Source organism: Rhincodon typus, chromosome 16 (genome assembly GCF_021869965.1).
Source record: "Rhincodon typus isolate 14 chromosome 16, sRhiTyp1.1, whole genome shotgun sequence".
Classification (NCBI taxonomy): domain Eukaryota; kingdom Metazoa; phylum Chordata; class Chondrichthyes; order Orectolobiformes; family Rhincodontidae; genus Rhincodon; species Rhincodon typus.
This window is the reverse complement of record NC_063347.1, coordinates 3,123,292-3,144,257: the sequence shown is the minus strand read 5'-3', so window position 1 is coordinate 3,144,257 and position 20,966 is coordinate 3,123,292. Positions and strand designations below refer to the sequence as shown.

General features: G+C 40.5%; 1 protein-coding gene across 1 annotated transcript in view; it reads left to right on the top strand.

Annotated features, from left to right (window-relative positions):
- LOC109917918 (host cell factor 1-like) overlaps window positions 1–20,966 on the top strand; it is a 95,896-nt gene that overhangs the window by 19,325 nt on the left and 55,605 nt on the right. The window contains exons 3-9 of the mRNA XM_048606667.1: window positions 3,151–3,311; window positions 6,752–6,960; window positions 8,096–8,180; window positions 8,288–8,394; window positions 9,860–10,039; window positions 13,895–14,254; window positions 19,302–19,477. Coding sequence (XP_048462624.1) covers window positions 3,151–3,311; window positions 6,752–6,960; window positions 8,096–8,180; window positions 8,288–8,394; window positions 9,860–10,039; window positions 13,895–14,254; window positions 19,302–19,477 — 1,278 coding nt within the window. The remainder of the gene's footprint in view (window positions 1–3,150; window positions 3,312–6,751; window positions 6,961–8,095; window positions 8,181–8,287; window positions 8,395–9,859; window positions 10,040–13,894; window positions 14,255–19,301; window positions 19,478–20,966) is intronic.

The following is a 20,966-nucleotide window of genomic DNA, read 5'->3' as shown; positions in this document are numbered from 1 at the left end:
CCTTTGGAGAACCAGTGGGAGTTGGGGCTTTTAATATGTGAAAATCCAAAGATTTCCTACGGAAAAGTACCTGCATGATTTCAGCTGCGTTTCACGTGAAAGACTGCAATATTAACTGATCTTGCTACTTGTGTGTTTTTTTTTAAATTTTGTTTCTACCACCCCTTCCCTGCCTAAAGTTTGGGAGATTTTTAAAAAAAGTGTTTTCCCCACCTGCTATTGTTCAGCTGACATTCATCAACAGACCAGAGATTGGGCATGAGATTGAGTTATAGGGAGAGGTTGGCCAGAGTAGGACTTTATTCCTTGAAGCGTTGGAGAATGAAGGGTGACCTTATTGAGGTGTATAAAATCATGAGGAGCATAGATAGGATGAGTAAATATAGTCTTTTTCCCAGGGATGGGGAATTGAAAACTGGGGGGCATAAGTTTAAGATGAGAGGGGATAGATTTAAGGAGGACCTGAGGGACAACTTCTTCACACAGAGAGTGGTGCATATATGAAATGGGCTGCCGGAGAAAGTGGTCGCGGCAGGTACAAGAGCAGCATTTAAAAAACATTTAGATGGGTACATGGATGAGAATGGTTTAGAGGGATATGGACCAAATGTGGGCAATTGGAACTAGCTGAGTGGTTACCGTAGTCAGCATGGACCAGTTTGGGCTGAAAGGCATGTTTCCATGCTCTCTTGCTCTGAGTAGTACATGGATTGATTGTGTGTAGCCACTGACTCATTAGGCAAGTTGATCTTTTGTTGGCAAGTTCTTGGTACGTGTTCAATGAAATATTCCTCATAGTTCATAAACTTTTCTTTACAGTCTTACAGTATTTTTGGGGTTGTTTTGTGTTTTTGGGCTTGTTTCACGTTAAGGCTCTTCAGCCAAATATTACCATCACTGGAACACTTTAAGTCTTTAGTTCCAGGAAATGTTTTCCAAAATAAAATTATTGAGTCCATGGAGCTTTCAGCACATTCATACTGTTCTGTTCAAAACAAATTCTCTATGATCCAGTCTGAATAAATCATACAAATCATACAGTGTTGAAGAGGCCCTTCAGTCTGTTGAGCTGTACTGCCAAAACTGCAATAAATCTACAGTAGTCCCATTTTCTAGCTCTAGACAAATAGCCTTGAATATTATGACATTTCAAGTCCTCATCCAAGCACTTAACTACAATCTTAACCTGCCTGCTATTTTCAGGGATTTGTGGACAAACACCCTAAGATTCCTCTGTTCTTCTGAGTTTCCTAGTGTCTTAACATTCTTCTAGTACTAAGACCACTAGCCTTGTCTTGTCTGATTCCTTCTTCCAATATGTATTACCTCTCACTTATCAGGATTAAGTTCCATCTGCCACTGATCTGCCTATCCTACCAATCCGTTTATTTCCTCCTGCAAACTGAGACCACGTTTCTCACTGTCAATCACCCAGGCAATTTTCATGTCCAACTTATCTATCCTGTGCTTTTCCCTTTTAATTATTAATCTACCGTGTGGGATCTTGCCAATGGCCTTGCTGAAATTCTTATAAACTACAACAACTGCACTATCCTCATTCCAGACACTTGATTAACTCATCAGAAAGTTTCACCAAATTTGTTAGGCATGACCTCTTTCTGACAAAGCCATACTGATTATCCCTGATCAAACCTTGCCTCTTTAAATGGAGATTTAATTCTCTCCTTCAGAATTTTCTCCAATACTTTTCCTACCACTGATTTGAGACTCATTGGTCTGTAATTCCCCAGATTACCTCTATTGCACTTCACGAAAAGAGGGACCACATTAGCTGTCCTCCAGTCCCCTGGCACCTCCTCTGTGCATCATGTCTTTTGCTTACAATAGAAACAATTTAAAAAGACAAGAAGACATTGGACTCTTTGCAATGACTTTCTAATGACATGATTAACTTAAGCATTTTGATGTTGAGCCATAAACTTTGAACCAGCTAATCAGCAAAATTTATTTGTGTCTATTGTTCTGAAGTTTTCAGTGACCAGAATACTTCCATAGGGACATTACATTTACAAGAATTTCCTGTCCTCTATTTTCTCCCCTTTTTAAAGATTTTTGGAAGGTGGATGGAGGAGAACCAGCTCTGAGATCAGGAATGCCTGGCTGTCTGTACAGTAATTTATTCATCCAAGAACAATGGGTTATTCCAGATTATTAGGCTCTGCAATAGTGTGGTAGATAATACATGCATGAATGTTCAGTCTTGTTTAAAATCTAATAGTGATTTTGTCCCATTAGTTTAAATGTTTAGCATTCCATGTGACATTTAATTTTGTTTTGCGTGCTGAAAGGGTAATGATCTAGGCTAGTGTATAATTCCACTCAGCAGGTAGCCACTCTGCACAAATGCACAACCAAACTGAGAATCTGTCTTATCATGGGACCCTTCACAGCTAAGCTATAATTACTTTTAATCACCTGTTCAGACATGTTAAATTTCCAGGGCAGGTGGGACTTGAAGCTGGATTTTCTGGCCCAGAGATAGGTGTACCATAACAACTCTCAAATGCTTTATTTTGGTGTTCATGAGAATGCAAGCAGCAGAGAATGTAATACCCTACTCACTGCATGTGCAGTTTTGTAGGAGCTGTGATAGTAAAGAGAAGAGGGGAAAATCATTGGCTGTTAATAAGAAGTGGCAGCTCTAGTTGATTTTCACTTTTACTCTGGATGTGCAAAGGTCATTTACAGAATCCTGCCTAGCCGCTGAAACCAACTAATTTCATCACAATCAAACTTGGAATCCTACTGTTTGAATAGGGAGTTTTTTTTCCCCTCTCCCCTGAATAAATACAGGTAATTGCGGTAAAAGGGTTAAGAACCACACTGTCCTTTTTTAGAAAATTACTTGAAGGCATTTTTAAGTTGTCTTTTGGATTTATTTTATTAATTTTGTCAAATCTATTGTGAAATACAAAAGGCTTTAATTATCCGTATTTGTGCTGGTAAAGTATGTTTTAGTCATACAGCTGTTCTCTTATGAATGAAACTGCTGTCCAAGATTAGCCTGCAGTACTAATTTTGAAATCTCAACATAGTTTTCACACTCTAAGGCTGTGAAATCAATATCACAGCTGGGTAATATTCAGGGAAGAAGTCAGCAATTAATGTTACTGTGCTCTTGTTTTCCAGGCAAGCAGATGGGAATGGAAAAAGTTGAAAGCCAAAGCCCCCAAAAATGGTCCCCCACCATGTGCTCGTCTCGGACATTGCTTTTCTGTAATTGACAATAAATGTTATTTATTTGGGGGATTAGCTAATGACAGTGAAGATCCAAAAAACAATATTCCACGGTAAGAAACCTGGGTGATTTCTCTCTTTTAAAACTTCTCCTTTTTCAACCTTGATATTCATCCAGAATTTAAAACGTGATAGTGAGTTAATTCCAAGAGAGCAACATATTTGATTAAGTTGTGAATAGGAAATGAAAGATGCTTTCTGATTTTTAGTATTAAAGAGGCACAGCTGCATCCTGGAATTGGGAAGGAAACCAGTTCAGCTTTGTGTTTCCGCTGACTACGTGAGACCGTTGTCAAGGTCATGAGTCCTTTTCCTATGATTATTAGAACACATGATGCAGGGATAGCATCATGAATTGTCTTTAAAAACAAGTCAATTCTTTTTTTTTTGAACTTGCACTTTGAGAAGATAAATTCACACTTATTGTGCAGGGAGCAAATGAGAAGTAAAACACACACGGCTGTTTATTTCACCAGCAACTTAAATTGTGGGCTTTTCACTGTCTGACTTCTCAACTTCAGCCTAGAAGGTACTGTGGAAGCCTGATTCAAATGGCTGTTTCTAACTTAAATGTCAGTAGTGTTATTTCTGACTATGTGAAGCCTGCATTTTGGGATTTTTTGACTGTCACCTTGGTTACATTGTGAAGTTAGAGTGCAATGAAAATTAGCAAATTTTGGTTAAGATTTAGATTATTTTCAGTTAAAGTTATGGAAAACCTACTAAGTAATCTTCCAGCAATTCTAGTGATAATCCTTCTGAAAAATAATAGAGAAGGCACAGAAAATCTTTAGCAGGAGAAGCCAAAAGAAGAGGGCTGAATGTTAAAATTGCACGTTGTACACATGGTACGTTGAATTAAACTAGCATAAGAAGCAGAATATTCAATTTAGAGCGATTCTGTGAAATCAGGAAACACCTTTTCATAAAAAATAGTGGAGTGATGAAACTGTTCCCTCGAGTCTGTGGAATGATTCAAATTTTATGGTACTGGGATCCAGATGTTTTTATTAGGTTGGGGTTTCAATGCATTGGAAGAAAGGCAAGTAAATGGAGAAGGGTCACTGGATCTGAAACATTAACTTTGCTTTCTCTACACAGATGCCACCAGACCTGAGTTTTTCCAGCAATTACTGTTTTCGTTGCAAGTAGATGGAGTTTAAGGTGTGACCTAATTGAGAGGCTGAATAACTCATTTTGTTCCTCTGGTCTTGTCAGATTGCAGTCCTTATAAGCCAGACAAGTTAGGAACTGTAGGTTCCCTTCCCTGAAGGCTGTTGATAACGGTTTGTATTCATGATAGAATGGTAGCTTTCACTATCCTTTCTCTCCTGGTGTCTGTCCACAAATTACTATATGCTGGTTTGGCCAGCGTTTATTGCACATCTCTGTTTGGCTTTGAGAACGTGCTGGTAAGCAGCCACCTTCAACTACTGCAATTTATTTATTGTAGACACCCCCCCCCCCCAAAAAACCCATTAGGCAAATGATTCTCGGATTTTCATCCAGCAATACTGAAGGAACAGCAATATATTTCAAAGACAAGATGGGTGTGTAGCTTGGAAGGGATCCTGCAGGTGGTGGTGGTGTTTTTCAGTTTAGAAGGTGCTGTCCAAGGAGCAATTGTGATTTTCTGCAGTGTATTTTGTAGATGATACTTGCTGCTGCTACTGAGTGTCAGTGCTGGAGGGAATAAATGTTTGTGGATATGATGCCAATCAAGCAGACTTCTTTGTCATGGATGGTATTAAGCTTCTTGCATGTTGTTGGAGCTGCACTCCTCCAGACAAGTGGGGTATATTCCGTCATGCTCCTGACATGTGCCTTGTAGATGGTGAACAAACTTTGGGGAGTCAGGAGGTGAATTACTCACTGCAGAATTCCTAGCCTCTGGCCTGCACTAGTAGCCACAATATTTATATGGTGAGTCCAATTCAGTCTCTGGTCAATGGCAACTTCCAGCATGTTGATGGTGGGAGATTCAGCAATGGTCATGCCATTGTCTGTCAAGGATGAAAGTTAGAATCTCTCTTGTTAGAGATGGTCATTGACGTCATTCGTGTGGTATGAAGTTAGTTGCCAACTGTCAGCCCAAATCTGGATATAAGACCACATGATGTGAAAGTAGAAGTAGGCCATACTGCCTGTCGAGTCTATTCTGCTATTCGTTGAGATCACGGTTGATCTGATAATCCTTAACTTTGCTTTTTTGCCTTCCCACCCCTATGCCTACTTTCCTTGATATTGTCCAGATTTGTATTTAAGCATAAATTGCTCCATATGTTTACATTACCTGTTCAGTAAAGTGTGATGTATGATGTGGTTTATATATGTTTAACGTAATTTAGTTTTGAGTTTTATGCTGGCTGGGTGTAGGTTTTCATTGATCTGAAGGGGTTTAATGACTAATTTGTAAATATTTCTGTAGCCACGGTGCTTTATTTTAAAACACAGTACCCAAGAGTGTAATAGGTTTTCGTTTACATTGGGACGATTTGAGTAAACCAAGTAAACAATTGTTCACTGGGCTCCAGTTTAACTGGTCAAGGATTGATTTTTCTTTTGACTGGGAAAACACATCTCGCTTGGAGGAAAAAATTATTTATTTTCAGTTTGGCAGTTCTATGTTATTCTTGGCTGAAGCTGGGTGTGTAAAGCAGTTGCACTTTAGAAATGAATAGTTTAGAATTGTTACAAATCGGTTACCTCGGTGTAAGTGGTTTAGTAAATGTTCCAAACCAGAAGTGTTTGGTTGAAATCCTGAAATGGTTATTTGAAGCTGAGAATGTTTGTTTTTAAGCTCGGTTGTATGAAGGTTCCAGGAAGAGACCGTATCCAATTCTCAAGACTCTGTTGAAGTCCCAGTTAAATTAACCCCTTATAGGAGTAATAGAGAAGGGAATGCTCTCTGGTGTGCATAATGTAAAGGAGTGCTTTTGACATTAATGGAGTTATATTTTTGCTGTGTGTTTTGAAATTTTAATTTGCACGTAACACAGGTTTTAAAGCAAAATACTATGAATACTGGAAAACAGAGAGACGCAGAATATTGGAGAAATTAGGCAGATCTGGCAGCACCTTTGGAGAGAGAAACTGAGTTAATGTTTCAAGTCCAGTATGACTTCAGAACCGACTCAAAACGTTAACTCTGTTTCTCTCTCATCACATGCTGTCTAATCTGCTGAGTTTCTCCAGCATTCTGCATGTGTTTGTATCTAAATGGTTTGGTTTACTCTATCTTAATTTTTTTCACATAATAACTTCAGTTTAATTTTGAAACCAAATCTGCAGCATTACATGTTTATCTTTTAAGTGAGGCCAACTCATTTAAAACCAAGAATAAATCAAAATGTGATCTCTCAAACAGTCTGGGATCTGTCTTGTCCAGTAATGACATCAGCTGGAATCATGACAAAAATATCTGCAGGATTGAGCATAAAATCTAAATATTCTGGTTTTCATTCAAAAACACTTTGTCTTTTTTTTTTGTAAGGTATTTAAATGACCTGTATATATTGGAACTGAAGCCAGGGTCAGGGGTTGTGGGATGGGACATACCGGTCACCTATGGCACACCACCACCACCCAGAGAGTCTCACACTGCAGTCGTGTATCGCAACAAAGACAATAAAAAACCAAAGCTTGTCATCTATGGTGGAATGAGTGGCTGTCGACTTGGAGATCTGTGGATACTGGATATTGGTAAATTAATATTCTATTTCTGTGCTGTTGACAAATTTGTTTTAGGAGCTCTAACATTTGAAAATGCACTAGTGAAGTGGATAGTATGGCTTCTGCACATTGGTTTCTGGATAATCATACCACATCTAGTGAAGACTTGCTGAAATCGAGTCCTGTATTCCCATTTTTATAAGCTAGGGAAACTGATTTTTGTTTGCTTTCAACTTTATTTAGAGGCCTGATTTGCGACTCCCCTTTGGGCTATCATAGCAACAACACAGAGGTAATTAAGATCAGGTAACTTTGCAAAGGCAAATGGTCCAACATCAGACCTCTGATCTCTATGGTTGTGCCATCGACTGAACTGTAGAAACTTGTTACCTGCTTCCACCCTTTAGTTAGATTTCTGCCTGCCCTGTCTCCTGACAAATGCCAGTGCTTGCTGATGTATGTCTCTTTTCTCCAGTACCTCACCAGATTAAGGATATAAAGTAACTTCATGTTCGAGTCTAGACTGTGTTGGCAGATAATTTGGGAATGGAGGAAATCATTGTCAAGTGGGTCTTCATCTGTCTTAATGTGCCCTATGCACACAAGCATCCGTGTAGTTTCCAGAAGAGATAGCTGATAGAGACCTGTACCTGTCCAGGTGACTCCTATGTGTGGCAGCACTTTTTGCTCCACCTCCATTTACTCAACCTCCATTTACTCACTAAATTAATTCCTTAATCATCAGAATTTTAAGGCTTTAGATTTTGATAAAATTTTTGATTTGGAAAGATGTTTCAATCATAGAACGATACGACACAGAAGGAGGCCATTTGTCTTGTCCTTAGCCAGATCTTTGTAAGACGCATATAATCAGTTCTATTTGGCCTGCTGTTTCTTCATGGCTCTGCAAGTTGTCCTTCACCTCCCCCCAACACCCCCCCCCCCCCCTCCACCCACATCAAGTATTTAATCCTATGAGGAGTACCTGTATTTATTTTTAAATGTCCTCTTTGATTCTCCTCTGGTTCTTTAGTCACTTACCAAAAAAAGTCTCCTGTTTGCCCAGCCTGTCTCCTGAAGTAATATTTCACACATTTATTTACCAAATGCTTGTATTCTATAAGGTTAACGAGATTCTTCAATATGTTTTATTTGTATGATGCAGAGAACTTAACATGGAATAAACCAGAAGTTGCTGGAGTTCCGCCGCTGCCCCGAAGCCTACACTCTGCTACGATGATTGGGAGCAAGTGAGAATCTATTCTATGAAGCGTCTTGCATCTAATTCTTAAGAACTACACTGCCAACTATACTTGCAACGCACTGAATTTTATTGTACCCTTCTTTCCCTTCCCAGAATGTATGTTTTTGGTGGCTGGGTCCCCCTTGTGCTGGAAGATGTCAAAGCTCCTACGCATGAGAAAGAGTGGAAATGCACAAATACTCTAGCATGCCTGGATCTGGGTATGATGTGTTGCCTTGTAACTATTCCACTTATTAATGCTTTTTAATCATTGTCCTTACACTGTTGTATTAATTGGAAATCTTCAGTGGAAGCGTAAGTTTAAAGTTTTGGCAAAGATCTGTAGCTTGGGTTGAGGGTGAGGTTGTTGACTTGCTCACCGAGCTGGCTTGTTTTTGTTCAGACGTTTTGTCACCATGCTAGGTGACATCAAGAGTGGAGTCTCTGATGAAGTGATGTTATTCTACTCCGCTTGGGATTTCTACTGTCCGGTCCGTTATGGTGAGTAGTGTCACTTCCGGTTTTGATCTGTATGGGTTTCAAAACTGGAAATGACACTACTCACCATAACGGACCGGACAGTAGAAATTCCAAGCGGAATAGAATAACATCGCTTCATTGGAAGCTCCACTGATGATGTCATCTAGCATGGTGATGAAACGTCTGAACAAAAACAAGCCAGCTCAGCAAGCAAGTCAACAACCTCACAAACAGAATAAGTGCCAAAGTTGGTGTCTTGTACATTTGTCATTGAAAATTCATTGTAACTTGGGAGTTCTGACAAGGTATTGTGCTCTTGCAACTGGAAGTAAAGGAATCAAATACTATGTAAACCAGTGAACTTTGTCCTCTATCTGTCATTTGAGCCATGAATTGAGATTACTGACATAAACAATCCTGTACAGCTCTAATTTTTCAAAGATGTTATCTTGGAGATGGAATATGTTGAAGTTTGGGAGTGGGGTGGTGATAGGTGACCTTAGAAACTTTTAAACTATGTTTCCCCTTTTTGATTCTGAATGATCCCCATTCTCTTCCCTTATTCTTTCAATGAAATGTCTGCATTGCTGGCAAGACCAGCAATTAGCCCTTGAATTGAATGGTTTGCTAGACCATGTGGGTGAACATCTAGGAGTCAACCACATCCTGGAGTCCTTTGTAGGCCAGAGCCATTAAAAATGGCAAATTTCCTTCCCTAAGGTGGTTTGTGAACTAGATGGGATTTGTAGAACCTCTTATGCTGATTTTGTGATCATCATTATTGAGCCTGCCTTCAAATTCATAATTAATTGGGAGAAAATACGAAAGAACTGCGGATACTGTAAATCAGAGACAAAAACAGAAATTGCTGGAAAAGCACAACAGGTCTGGCAGCATCCGTGGAGAGAAATCAGACTTAACATTTTGGGTTGAGTGACCCTTCCTCAGAATTGATGAGCTCCTCAGAACTTAATTATCGAATTTAATTTGCACCAGCTGCTGTGGTGTGATTTGAACCCATGTCCCCACTACGTTAATTTGGGCCTTCAGCTTACTAGTTCTTTACCATTACCATACATCATTGCCGCCTCCTCAATAAACTCTTGGACAACATGACATATGAATGCAAACAATCATTCATGTGTGGGTTTTGCTGCACCAACATGACTTCAAGAGTCTATCGATCTCATTTCTTTGTTGAACTAGAAACAATGACTTGGACGCAGATCTCCACGGAATCATTTGAAGATAACATTCCTCGTGCAAGAGCTGGTCACTGTTCAGTTTCCATAAGCACACGGCTTTATGTGTGGAGTGGCCGAGATGGCTACAGGAAAGCTTGGAACAATCAAGTCTGTTGTAAGGATCTGTGGTATCTTGAAACGGGTAAGTGCATTTTAGGAAAATTGATTTACAGTGCTGTACATAAAATTGCCTGTTAGAAAAGTTGAAGGTATAAAAGAGAATGTTGAAAAGGTATTTTAGAGATCCCAGGTTTTATACTTTGAGAGCGTGAGTCTATATATTAGTATGGTGACCAACGCTCATCTCGCAACCAACAATGTTAAAACAGATTATTTGTTCATTGTCACATTACTGATTAGGGGACCTTTGTTGCATGCATTTTGGCTTTTCTGTGACTACAGGTGTGTCACAACCCATTTGAGAAAGGTGCAAATATTCGAGTCTCCCTATTCCTGTGGTCATAAAAGTTAAAAGTGTACAATTTGTCCACCTGATAGACTAAAGTTTACGGAAAATGCTGACCAGGGTTCTGTACTTAACAACATGAATTAGTATTTACTGCAAATTAGTCAATTTTAACCACCAGCTGTACAAATATGAATTATCAACATGTATCTTTACTAGCTGAAACTCTAACCCCTTCTTAAACCCCAATGCACACATGTAGTCAGACGCAGATAGACAAACAAGGGTGGATGGAGGAAAAATACTGGGCAAACACAGTTCAGTAGCACCAGTACACAGAATTTGATGAGGTGTTCCTTTTGCTGCTTCTAAGTCCTTCTGATCTCCAGTCTCCTTATTTTCAACTGTTCCAAGTATTTTTTGTTCAAGTCCCAGGGTGTTTGACACATCCTATCTAACACTTTCTTTCTTTTTCAGAATCTAGTTCAATGCAACAACTCCAGAAATAGTGAAAGAGGATAGCTAGCTTTCTTTTAAGTTTCTCATTATATTACTGCAGAAGGAGAGAGAGCCATTTCTATTTTGCAGTTTGGAGGCTTCTGTCATATTGTTCCCACACAAGCCAGCCTCCACAGCTGGTCCTGATTGCGCAACCAAATCACCCCTGTCTATGGAAGAAGCTTGCCCTGTACGCGCACCCATGGTGACAAGGCATCTTAGACATCTACTCACGTTGTTTGAACAAAGCGACAGTGTAAATACAACTCCCAAGAATACCAGTTACTTTTCTTTAAAAGTACAGTAGCTCCTTTTTAGTGCAAGGTTTTAGTAGTATCCTTTGGCCATTTTGGTCCACGATTCAAAATAAAGAAAACACAGTCGTGAGTGCTGAATCCCTTTATTTTCTGTGATATTCATACATGATGAGGATGAGAATGTGGGAGAGATGATAAATCTATAGATGAGACAAAGATTGGCTGGATAGTTGACAGTGAGGAGAAGGTGGTTGTTACAGGAAGATACACTCATTGGGCAGATCAGTGTAAATGAATTTTAACCCTGACTAGTGCGAGTTGATGTACTTTGGAAGAAGGAACAAAACAAGGGAGTACTCAGTGACAAGACACTGGGAAGCTCAGAGAAATTTTTGGGTGTTTGCCCACAGATCCCTGAAGATGGCAAGACAGGTTAATAAGGTAGTTAAGGCAAATGGGATGCTTGTTTTTAATCAGTCATGGTATAGATTATAAGTGCAAGGAGCTGTACAGAACTTCAATTAGGCCACAGCTAACATACTGTGTGCAGTTCTGGTCACCAGAAGAATGAGAATAAGAAGAATGAGAATGCTGTGGAGGAGGTGCAAAGGAGATTCAGCAGGATGTCGCTGAAGCTGGAGCATGTCAGCAATGAAGAGCGGCTGAATAATCTCAGGTTGTTTTCTTTGGAACAGGGAAGGCTTGGGGGTGGCGGGGGAAGACTGAGGGACATAAACAGAATGAATAGAAAACAACCGTTTCCCTTAGTTGAAGGGTTGGTAACCTGGGACATAATTTTAAAGTGAACAGCGTGAAATTTAGAGGGAATTTGAAGGAAAGCCTTCTCGCCCAGAGGGTGGTGTTGGTGATCTGGAATGCACTGTCTGGGACGGTAGTTAAGGTGGGAATCCTCACAACCTTTTAAAAAGTACTTGAGTGAGCACTTGTAGTGTCATAGCATTCAAGGCTATGGACCTAGAGCTGGAAAGTAGGACTAGTGGAGGTAGTGGTATATTTTTGGCAGTACAGACTTAATGTACCAAAAGCTCTCTTCTGTACTGTATGATTCTAAAAAGGTGTGGTCTTTACAGTGGCTAGACTTGAACGGCTGTGCAGTGCTTTGAGGCATTCTGAAGTTGTGAAATACACTACATGGTTGTAACTTCTTTCTTTTTATTAAAAAAATGAAGCAGAGTTAAAGCTCTGCAAATGATTGATTTACACCATATTTATGATATAGTCTAGTTTTAGGTCTCTCCTTCAATTAAGCTGCCAAGACACAAAGATGGTGCTAAGGATAGGGATGAGTGGCATTTGGTTAAAATGGAAAAACTGAACAGAACCAAGAATATTATAAAGAGAGCTGATAGAAATATTCAAAATTATAAGGTGTTTTGATGAGTTAAGGAGGCTGGGGATAGCGATTTCCATTCTTCAGGGATTACATTTGAGTGCATCACCAAAAGAACAAAGGGAGAGATTGGGAGAGATTATGGTAAGTTGTTAGGAAATGGAGGGCCTTACCTGAAAAATTGCATCAAATTAATCCATAGTAGTTATTGAAGAGTGATAGTTAAACGCTTGGAAATCATTGGCCTGCGGATGACACCAAAGTCGGTGGAGTTGTCGATAGTGCGGAAGGATGTTGCAGGTTACAGAGGGACATAGATAAGCTGCAGAGCTGGGCTGAGAGGTGGCAAATGGAGTTTAATGCGGAAAAGTGTGAGGTGATTCACTTTGGAAGGAATAACAGGAATACAGAGTACTGGGCTAATGGTAAGATTCTTGGTAGTGTGGATGAGCAGAGAGATCTCGGTGTCCATGTGCATAGATCACTGAAAGTTGCCACCCAGGTTGATAGCGTCGTTAAGAAGGCGTACAGTATGTTAGGTTTTATTGGTAGAGGGATTGAGTTTCGGAGCCATGAGGTCATGTTGCAGCTGTACAAAACTCTGGTGCGGCCGCACTTGGAGTATTGCTTACAGTTCTGGTCACCGCATTATAGGAAGGATGTGGAAGCATTGGAAAGGGTGCAGAGGAGATTTACCAGGATGTTGCCTGGTATGGAGGGAAGGTCTTATGAGGAAAGGCTGAGGGTCTTGAGGCTGTTTTCGTTAGAGAGAAGAAGGTTAAGAGGTGACTTGATAGAGACATACAAGATGATCAGAGGATTAGATAGGGTGGATAGTGGGAGCCTTTTTCCTCGGATGGTGACGCCTAGCACGAGGGGACATAGCTTTAAATTGAGGGGTGATAGATATAGGACAGATGTCAGAGGTAGGTTCTTTACTCAGAGAGTAGTAAGGGCGTGGAATGCCCTGCCTGCAAAAATAGTAGACTCGCCCACTTTAAGGGCATTTAAATGGTCATTGGATAAACATATGGATGATAATGGAATAGTTTAGGTTAGATGGGCTTCAGATTGGTTTCACAGGTCGGCGCAACATCGAGGGCCGAAGGGCCTGTACTGCGCTGTAATGTTCTATGTTCTATGTTCTAAATAGGTAGTGCTTTGAAAACTGGTATGTATTTGGAATGGGCGGCTGGTCTCCTTACATACTGTAGAATTCTGAGCAAGAAATCATCATCATAGATCAAGGTACATAGGAGTAAGTTGTTGATTCACATCTTAAAGTCCAGTGTTATGAAACATCATTTGGCATTGAGAGATAGTGAAGTCAAAAACTCTAAAACAGCATGCTGTTTTGGGTGGGTGCATGAGGTAGATTGATCAAATGTCCCATCCATCTTAACTATGTTTTTTATCTCCCAACCCATTCTATCTATACCTACTTTTAGGGAAAATAAATTTTCCATTGCTCTTTTTCCTTCATAGAAAAGCCTCCTGCTCCTGGCAAAGTCCAACTGGTTCGAGCAAGTACCAACTCACTTGAGGTTAGCTGGGGGTTGGTCTCCACTGCCGACAGCTACTTGCTTCAGCTTCAGAAATATGATGTTCCAACGGTCACTACTGCTGTTACTCCTTTGCCAACCTCTGCAGTTACGGGCATCCGGCCATCCTGCAGTCCCGCTCCTGCAGCAGCATCAGTATCACCTTCTCCAGTACAGTCAGGAGTCCGCTTTGTTACACAGACGACCCCTGCTGTGGGAACCCAGGCTGCATCCCTAACCACCAGTGCAACGTCGCCTTCTGTAGTTCAGATTCCTACTGCTGTAGCTTCTCCACGTGGGCCAGGTAAGATACTTCTAACTTTTTATCTGGCAGAAAAAATACTAATGGAATCTTTGTACATGTTAAAGTCACCATAGTGTCAGAGAACCATAGGCCTGCTCTCCCATTAGAGAAACGATGGTGTTGCTTTAACCCGAGGATCACTGTGCTTCAGTGAGAGGCGAGAGTGAGCAGGTGGGTCCTTCATGGTGACCTCAATTGGTACGGGAATTGAACCTCCACTGTTGGCATCACCATGTATCGCATACCAGGCTGTCCAGCCAACTGATCTCACCCCCCAACACTGTGCGCATGTATGATGCACATGCAAGAGTTGCAATTTTTTTGACAAATATCAGTGGGGTTAATACACTTATTATTCGTGTGTAAGGAACAAAGCAGTTTGAAGCACAGATATACATTGTGATCTGCAAATCATTGTAAGTCTAGTGAAAATGGCAACATGCCTTCATGCTCATCTGCTACATTTGTACTGTTTAAAGCAAATTAACTCCCCACAGAGAGTCTAGGCTTGCATTTCAATAATTAATGTTCCAAATCTATTAAACCCTGAAAAACTATTGAAACTGGCATCTCAGTTTTTCTTCTGTGGCTTTTAAGCCTGTCCCTTAATCCAATATTTCTCTTCTCTGTAAATTGGCTCTAATTCATCTGAGTTCTTTATCATTGTTTGCTATTTCTTTAAATTGCATTGGTTAAATAGGTTGACTGTTGGCTCATCATTCACCAAAGTCAGTGTTGCACTTAAACTTCCAACAATTCATGGCACAATGATTTTTAAAGCTGATGGTTGAGGGTGGAAACATCTTGACAAAGACGCATGACTACACTCGACAATTTCTAGTCAGTATTATGACTGACAGGTGGAATGTGCTAATAATCCTCCAATCACATCATTAATGTGAATATGTTGATTCAGTTACTAAATTGGCAATTGATTCTCTTGTACTACTAAGCAGAACAAAGGAAACATTCCCCAGACGACTCTAACAAACTTTCAATAATCCATTTATTGCAAATAAAACATTTTCTTTAAAGCAAAAGTGGAAGTTGCTGGAGAAATTCAGCAGGTGACCTTGGATCCAAAAGGTTAACTCTGCTTTCCCTTCACTGATGCTGCCAGAACTCCTCAGTTTCTCCGGCAATTTCTTTGTTTCAAATTTCCAGCATTCGCAGTTCTTTGTTTTAGTCTTAAAACAAGTGACTTTAAGTACTGCTCAACACCTAAGTTTTATGATCTGGAATTAAACTATCCCTTACTCCCAAACACAGACACTCACACAACACCAAAAGACAAGTCTCTGCAGAGAAGATTTTTTTAAAATTCTTTAAGACAGGGAAAATACAACCCCTTTTGGTCAAATGGCTGGAAAAAAATGATAGAATGTGATGACTTCTCACTTCCACTGGATTTTCTTTTAATGAAGCCAAATTGCTGTCAGCTGCAAACTGATGATAACTATCCAGTTCTGACTGCAATCAACCTGGATTTGAGTCTTTGGTGAAAAGAATAAATGCAGCATCCTTGGACAGAGAGCAAGCTAATATTATGCGCCTGGATGACTCTTCATCAGAGCAAATCTTTGGTACCTGTCATAGTCCAGCTTTTCAGGCTTTGAAACTGTTTCCCAAAAAAACAGTACCGGATTTCAGAGATCCTTCTACCGAAAAAAGGATATCAGAAGACAGACTTGAAGCTTTTGAATTGTTGTCTTTATTGACTCCTGAGCTTGTGAAACACCATTTTCAGCACAGAAAAGGTGGTTATGCATAGAGACCCCTTGTCTTTTCAAAGCCAGGTTTTCCACTAATGAAAGCATCAAATTTCATCTCTCATTTGCTTTGTTTAGCTGTTTTTGTCAGGAATCATTTTTATTTTTCTGTAAACAGTAGCTGGCTTATGGCACACATCAAACTATTGATGTTACTCAACAAAACCCTGTTTAATTCAGAAAATATCCAAACCATTCTAGATCTTCCAAATGTTCCACAGCGTTTACGTACAAATTTGTATTCCCAACAAATGTTTGTTTTAACTCGCTGAGTGTATACATCTATGTGAATGCTTAAAGCCTTCAGTGATGTGGGATAAAGGCATCTTCTGATGTGGTGTGATAAAATAATATGTTGTATTGTGGTGATGGTGTTATTTGGGAATTTGGATTCTAACATGGAGGAAAATTGATTTTAAATGTCAGTTCTGTGGAAGTGATTTCTTTTCAGAAATGAGGTTGGGTAGTAATTTTCAAGTAGTGATTCAAATGTCAGTTGCAAGAAAATATGTGACTTGTGTTAAATGACCAGTTGGTTACCTGTGAAGTTGATTGATTGAGTTTACAAAGTTGAACTTTTATGACTTGCGCGAAAACAGATGGTCAAGAGCCACGAGTAGCTTGGGTTCAGGAAAAAAGTTGTCATCCTAGCAGAGGGGCAGATTTTTTTTTAATTTGTAGAAATCTCCAGGCCGAGAGAATTTAGTTTGTAGAAGTCTCTGCGCCATCAGCACTGGAAAGAGTGGGTTGAATAAGAAATTTTTAAGTTAAAATGTGAATGATGCTTCACTGGAATTGAGTATCTTTGTAAAGGATGTTGTTGGGAGGAAAAGATTTGAGTTTTTCTTTCTACTATTTATGTTAAAATTTTTCTAAATGTTCACATTTTTATTATCCTATCTATATAGTATGTTTAGAGCTGTTTTGTTTCTCTTTTGTATAATAACCTGTGTTCTTTTGTTTTTTAAAAAAAAATGGCCAGGTCAGTGTGAATATGTTTAGTAACTGTCCGCCACTGTAACCAAACTGCAAAAGTAAAGCTTTTGTCTTATCAAATCAGGTTTCATTCTGAGATCTGACTTGTCCAATATTACATTTGGAAAAGCATGGCCTAATTAGGGACAGTCAGCATGCTTTGTGCAGGGCAGGTAATGTCTTACTAACTTGATTGAATTTTTCAATGAGGGGGGAGCAGTTGATGTTGCTTGCATGGATTTTAGTAAGGCTTTTGACAAGGTCCCTCATGGCAGTCTGGCCCAGGAGATTAAGATGCATGGGATCCGCGGTGACTTGGCCACGTGGATTCAGAATTGGCTTGCCCATAGAAGACGGAAAGTGTTTTTCAGGCTGGCATTAGAATCACTACTGTGTGGAAACAGTCTATTTGGCCTAACAAGTCCACACCAACCCTCCAAAGAGCATCCCACCCAGGCTCGCCCTCTACCCTATAACCCTGCATTTCCCATAGCTAATCCACCTAACCTACACATCCCAGAACACTATATGGGCATTTTGCAAGGCCAGTCCACCTAACCTGTACGTCTTTGGATTGTGAGAGGAAACCCCCACAGACATGTCGCCCAAAGCTAGAATTGAACCCAGGTCCCTGGTACCGTGAGGCAGCAGTGCTAACCACTGAGCCACCATGCCATCCCGGGTCTGTGACTAGTGGTGTTCCACGGGCATCTGTACTGGGACCTCTGCTGTTTGTGATATATATAAATGACTTGGATGAAAATGTAGATGGGTGGGTTTGTAAGTTTGCGGGCGATACGAAGATTGGTGGAGCTATGGATAGTGTAGAAGGTTCCCAAAGGATACCGGGGGCTATAGACCAGTTGCAGATATGGGCGAAGAAATGACAGATGGTGTTTAATCCGAGTAAGTGTGAAGTGCTGCACTTTGGCGGGGGAAAGTAAGGAAAAGTATATAGTTAAGTTCAGGACTGAACAGCATTGATGTACAGAAGGATCTTGGGGTTCAAGTCCATAGCTCCCTGAAAGTAACCACGCAAGTAGATAGGGTGGTAAAGAAGGTATATGGCATGTTTGCTTTTATTGGTCAGGGAATTGAGTACAAGAGTCAGGATGTCACGTTGCAGCTTTGTAAGACTTTGGTTAGGCCACATTTAGAGTATTGCATTCAGTCCTGGTTGCCACATTACAGGAAGGATGTGGAGGCTTTGGAGGGGTTGCAGAAGAGGTTCACCAGGATGCTGCCTGGATTAGAGTAAGGGCTATAAGGAGAGGTAGAAAACTCGGGTTGTTTTCTCTTGAGCGGTGCAGGCTGAGGGGAGATTTGGTAGTAGCCATCCATAAAGTTATGAAATGCATAGTTAGGGTTGACAGTCAGAATCTTTTTTTCCCCAGAGATGAAATGTCTAAAACTAGTGGGCATACATTTAAGGTTAGAGGGGGACAGTTCAAAGGAGATGTGAGAGGCAAGTTTTTTTAAGAGTGGTAGGAGTCTGGAATGTACTGCCAAGGGTGATGGTGGAGGCAGGTACAATAGGGGCATTTAAGGTACCTTTAGAGAAGCACATGAATATGCAAGAAATGGAGGGATATGGACCAATGGCAGGCAGAAGGGATTAGTTTCGTTTGGCGTCATGTTTGCCACAACATTGTGGGCCAAAGGGTCCGTTCCTGTGCTGTACTGTTCTATGTTCTATTATCATCAGATGGGATCATAACAGTGATGTTGAGCAGTACAGATAAGAGGTTTAGCTGAACGTCGTCAAAAGAAACACTTGGGCACTGAGTGGCATCAGAGACGGGACAGATCCCATGCAACGATGAGGAATTCACCTGGAAGTCCCTGAACTAACAGCAATAATGTACAATGGTCGTATCTATTGCTTGCAATTTGTAGAACCTAGCTAAAGTGTGCATTTGCCCATTGATCAGTAATGATTAACCCCCAGAGATAATCCTTTAATGAGAAGTGCTTTGCGACATCTTAAGGATATGATAGTGCTACAAAAATGAGTCATTGTTCTCTTCTCCACCTCCCTGTCTCCATCCTTTCCTTTACCTCTAAGTAAGGTTATGGACTGATTTCATTAGTCTTAGATATATGCAGAATAATGGCTAAACTAAATAATGGCACATTGGCTTCTAAATTTATAGCTATGTTATCTGTTCCAAACAGTACTTCATTAGCTGTAAAATGCTTTAGGATGTTCATGAGCATACAAAAGCGTAATGGAAATACATGTCTTTCTCTTTTGGGCCTCACTGGTTTCTTTCAACTGATATTTAATTGATCTCTTGTTACAGCCTCACCAATGATCAGAGCCACGACAGGGCAGCCAGTGGTTGCATCAGCAGCTTCAACGACACCCCTCATCACTGTGCAACGACAAGCTACACCTCAGGGCAAAACACCTATCTCTGTGGCAGCCCTTCCACCAGGTGTTCGCATGGTGATGCCAGCACAGACCACAGCAGGGACTGTAAGTTTTGTGTTGTGGCTTCTTGAAGAGTACAGTCTTCAGTAAACTGTTTTGCAGGTGCAGAACTGTATATTCTCTCACGTTTGTCTCAAAACTCTAATTTCTGGTCAGAGTCCTCGGGCTGGGTAACTGCTGATGCAACTTAACAAATTAGTGAGGATGCTAATTCCAGCTGCCACTTTATCAAAACAAAGCTTTTGATTTCAGGCATATGTTTAACAGTCAACATTCTAGGCTGTTGTAATTTTTGTTTTGCAACTCAACTGTGGTAGTGGTTACTTGGAGCATTACACCAGAAAACTATTTTGTGGCCACCTTAGTAACCCGGTAATCTGAGAATTTTGTATTTACTAAGAGAGCCTCTGGCCTATTGCCTATTCAGTCGACAGGCCCTAATTTGTAAAGTTAGTCCTTGGGTTAGGGAAAGGGGAAGAAAATCAAGCAGCATTCTCATCATTACTTATTATCTAATAATTTTTACAAGAATGATAAAGGAATGCTGGAAGAAGTATTCAGCATGTTATTCATCATCTCTGGAGGAAATGGACTGAAGGGTCTTTTTCCATGCTGTACATGTCTGTGACTCTAGAAAAAGATACAAATTTGTTCTGGATTGACGACCTTTCATCAAAACTGGAAGGTGTTAGGTTTTAAATAGAGAGACACAGAGGTAATGGCAGGAGATAATAGGTAAAGTCTGTGACAGGATAGAGGACAGAAGAAATTAAATGATAAAAGGGATCATGGTATAGGGTGGGGGGAGAAAGGGTGATAATAGGATAACAATGGCCGGTGGAGGGGGGAGCTTATGGTGGTTAACACAGTGAGTCTTACCAAATGAGTTTATGAAGCCCTGTTGCCTGGGAATGGTGGATGAAGAGCTGGTAGACCTCTGATCTAGACAACTCGCTGTGTACCATTTGGGAGCATCCTCAGTCTGAGTGCCTAAGCATCCTCTTCTACGAGCAGTAGTTAAAATCATCTCTTATTAAAAATATAGGTGTGTATGAATGTTAGGTCATAACATGTGGGCTTAGCTTTTATTCTTTCACTGAGCTTTTCCATCAACTTCTGTTTTTGTGACCTCTCTGCTCTTGTACTTTATACCCCTATTGATAAATCCATCCGAAGGATACATGATGGTTTATTAATCGCTTTCTAAACCTGTCCTGCTGCCTCTTTCAATGACTTGTGCACATATACATGCAGGTCCCTGTGCTCTTGCACCCCTTCAAGCGTTGTACTCTTAATTTTATTGTTGTCCATGTTCTTCTTGCCAAAATGAATCACTCCATATTTCTCCACATTGAACTTCATCTGCCATCTGTCTGTCAACTCCTCCAACTTCTGTGGTTGACCCCCCACCCACAGCCTCCAACCTCATCGTTCCCCAACCCCGCACTGCCCGTTTCTATCTCCTTCCCAAAATCCATAAACCTGACGTCTCTGTGTCTCTGTGTCTCTGTGTCTCTGTGTCTCTGTGTCTCTG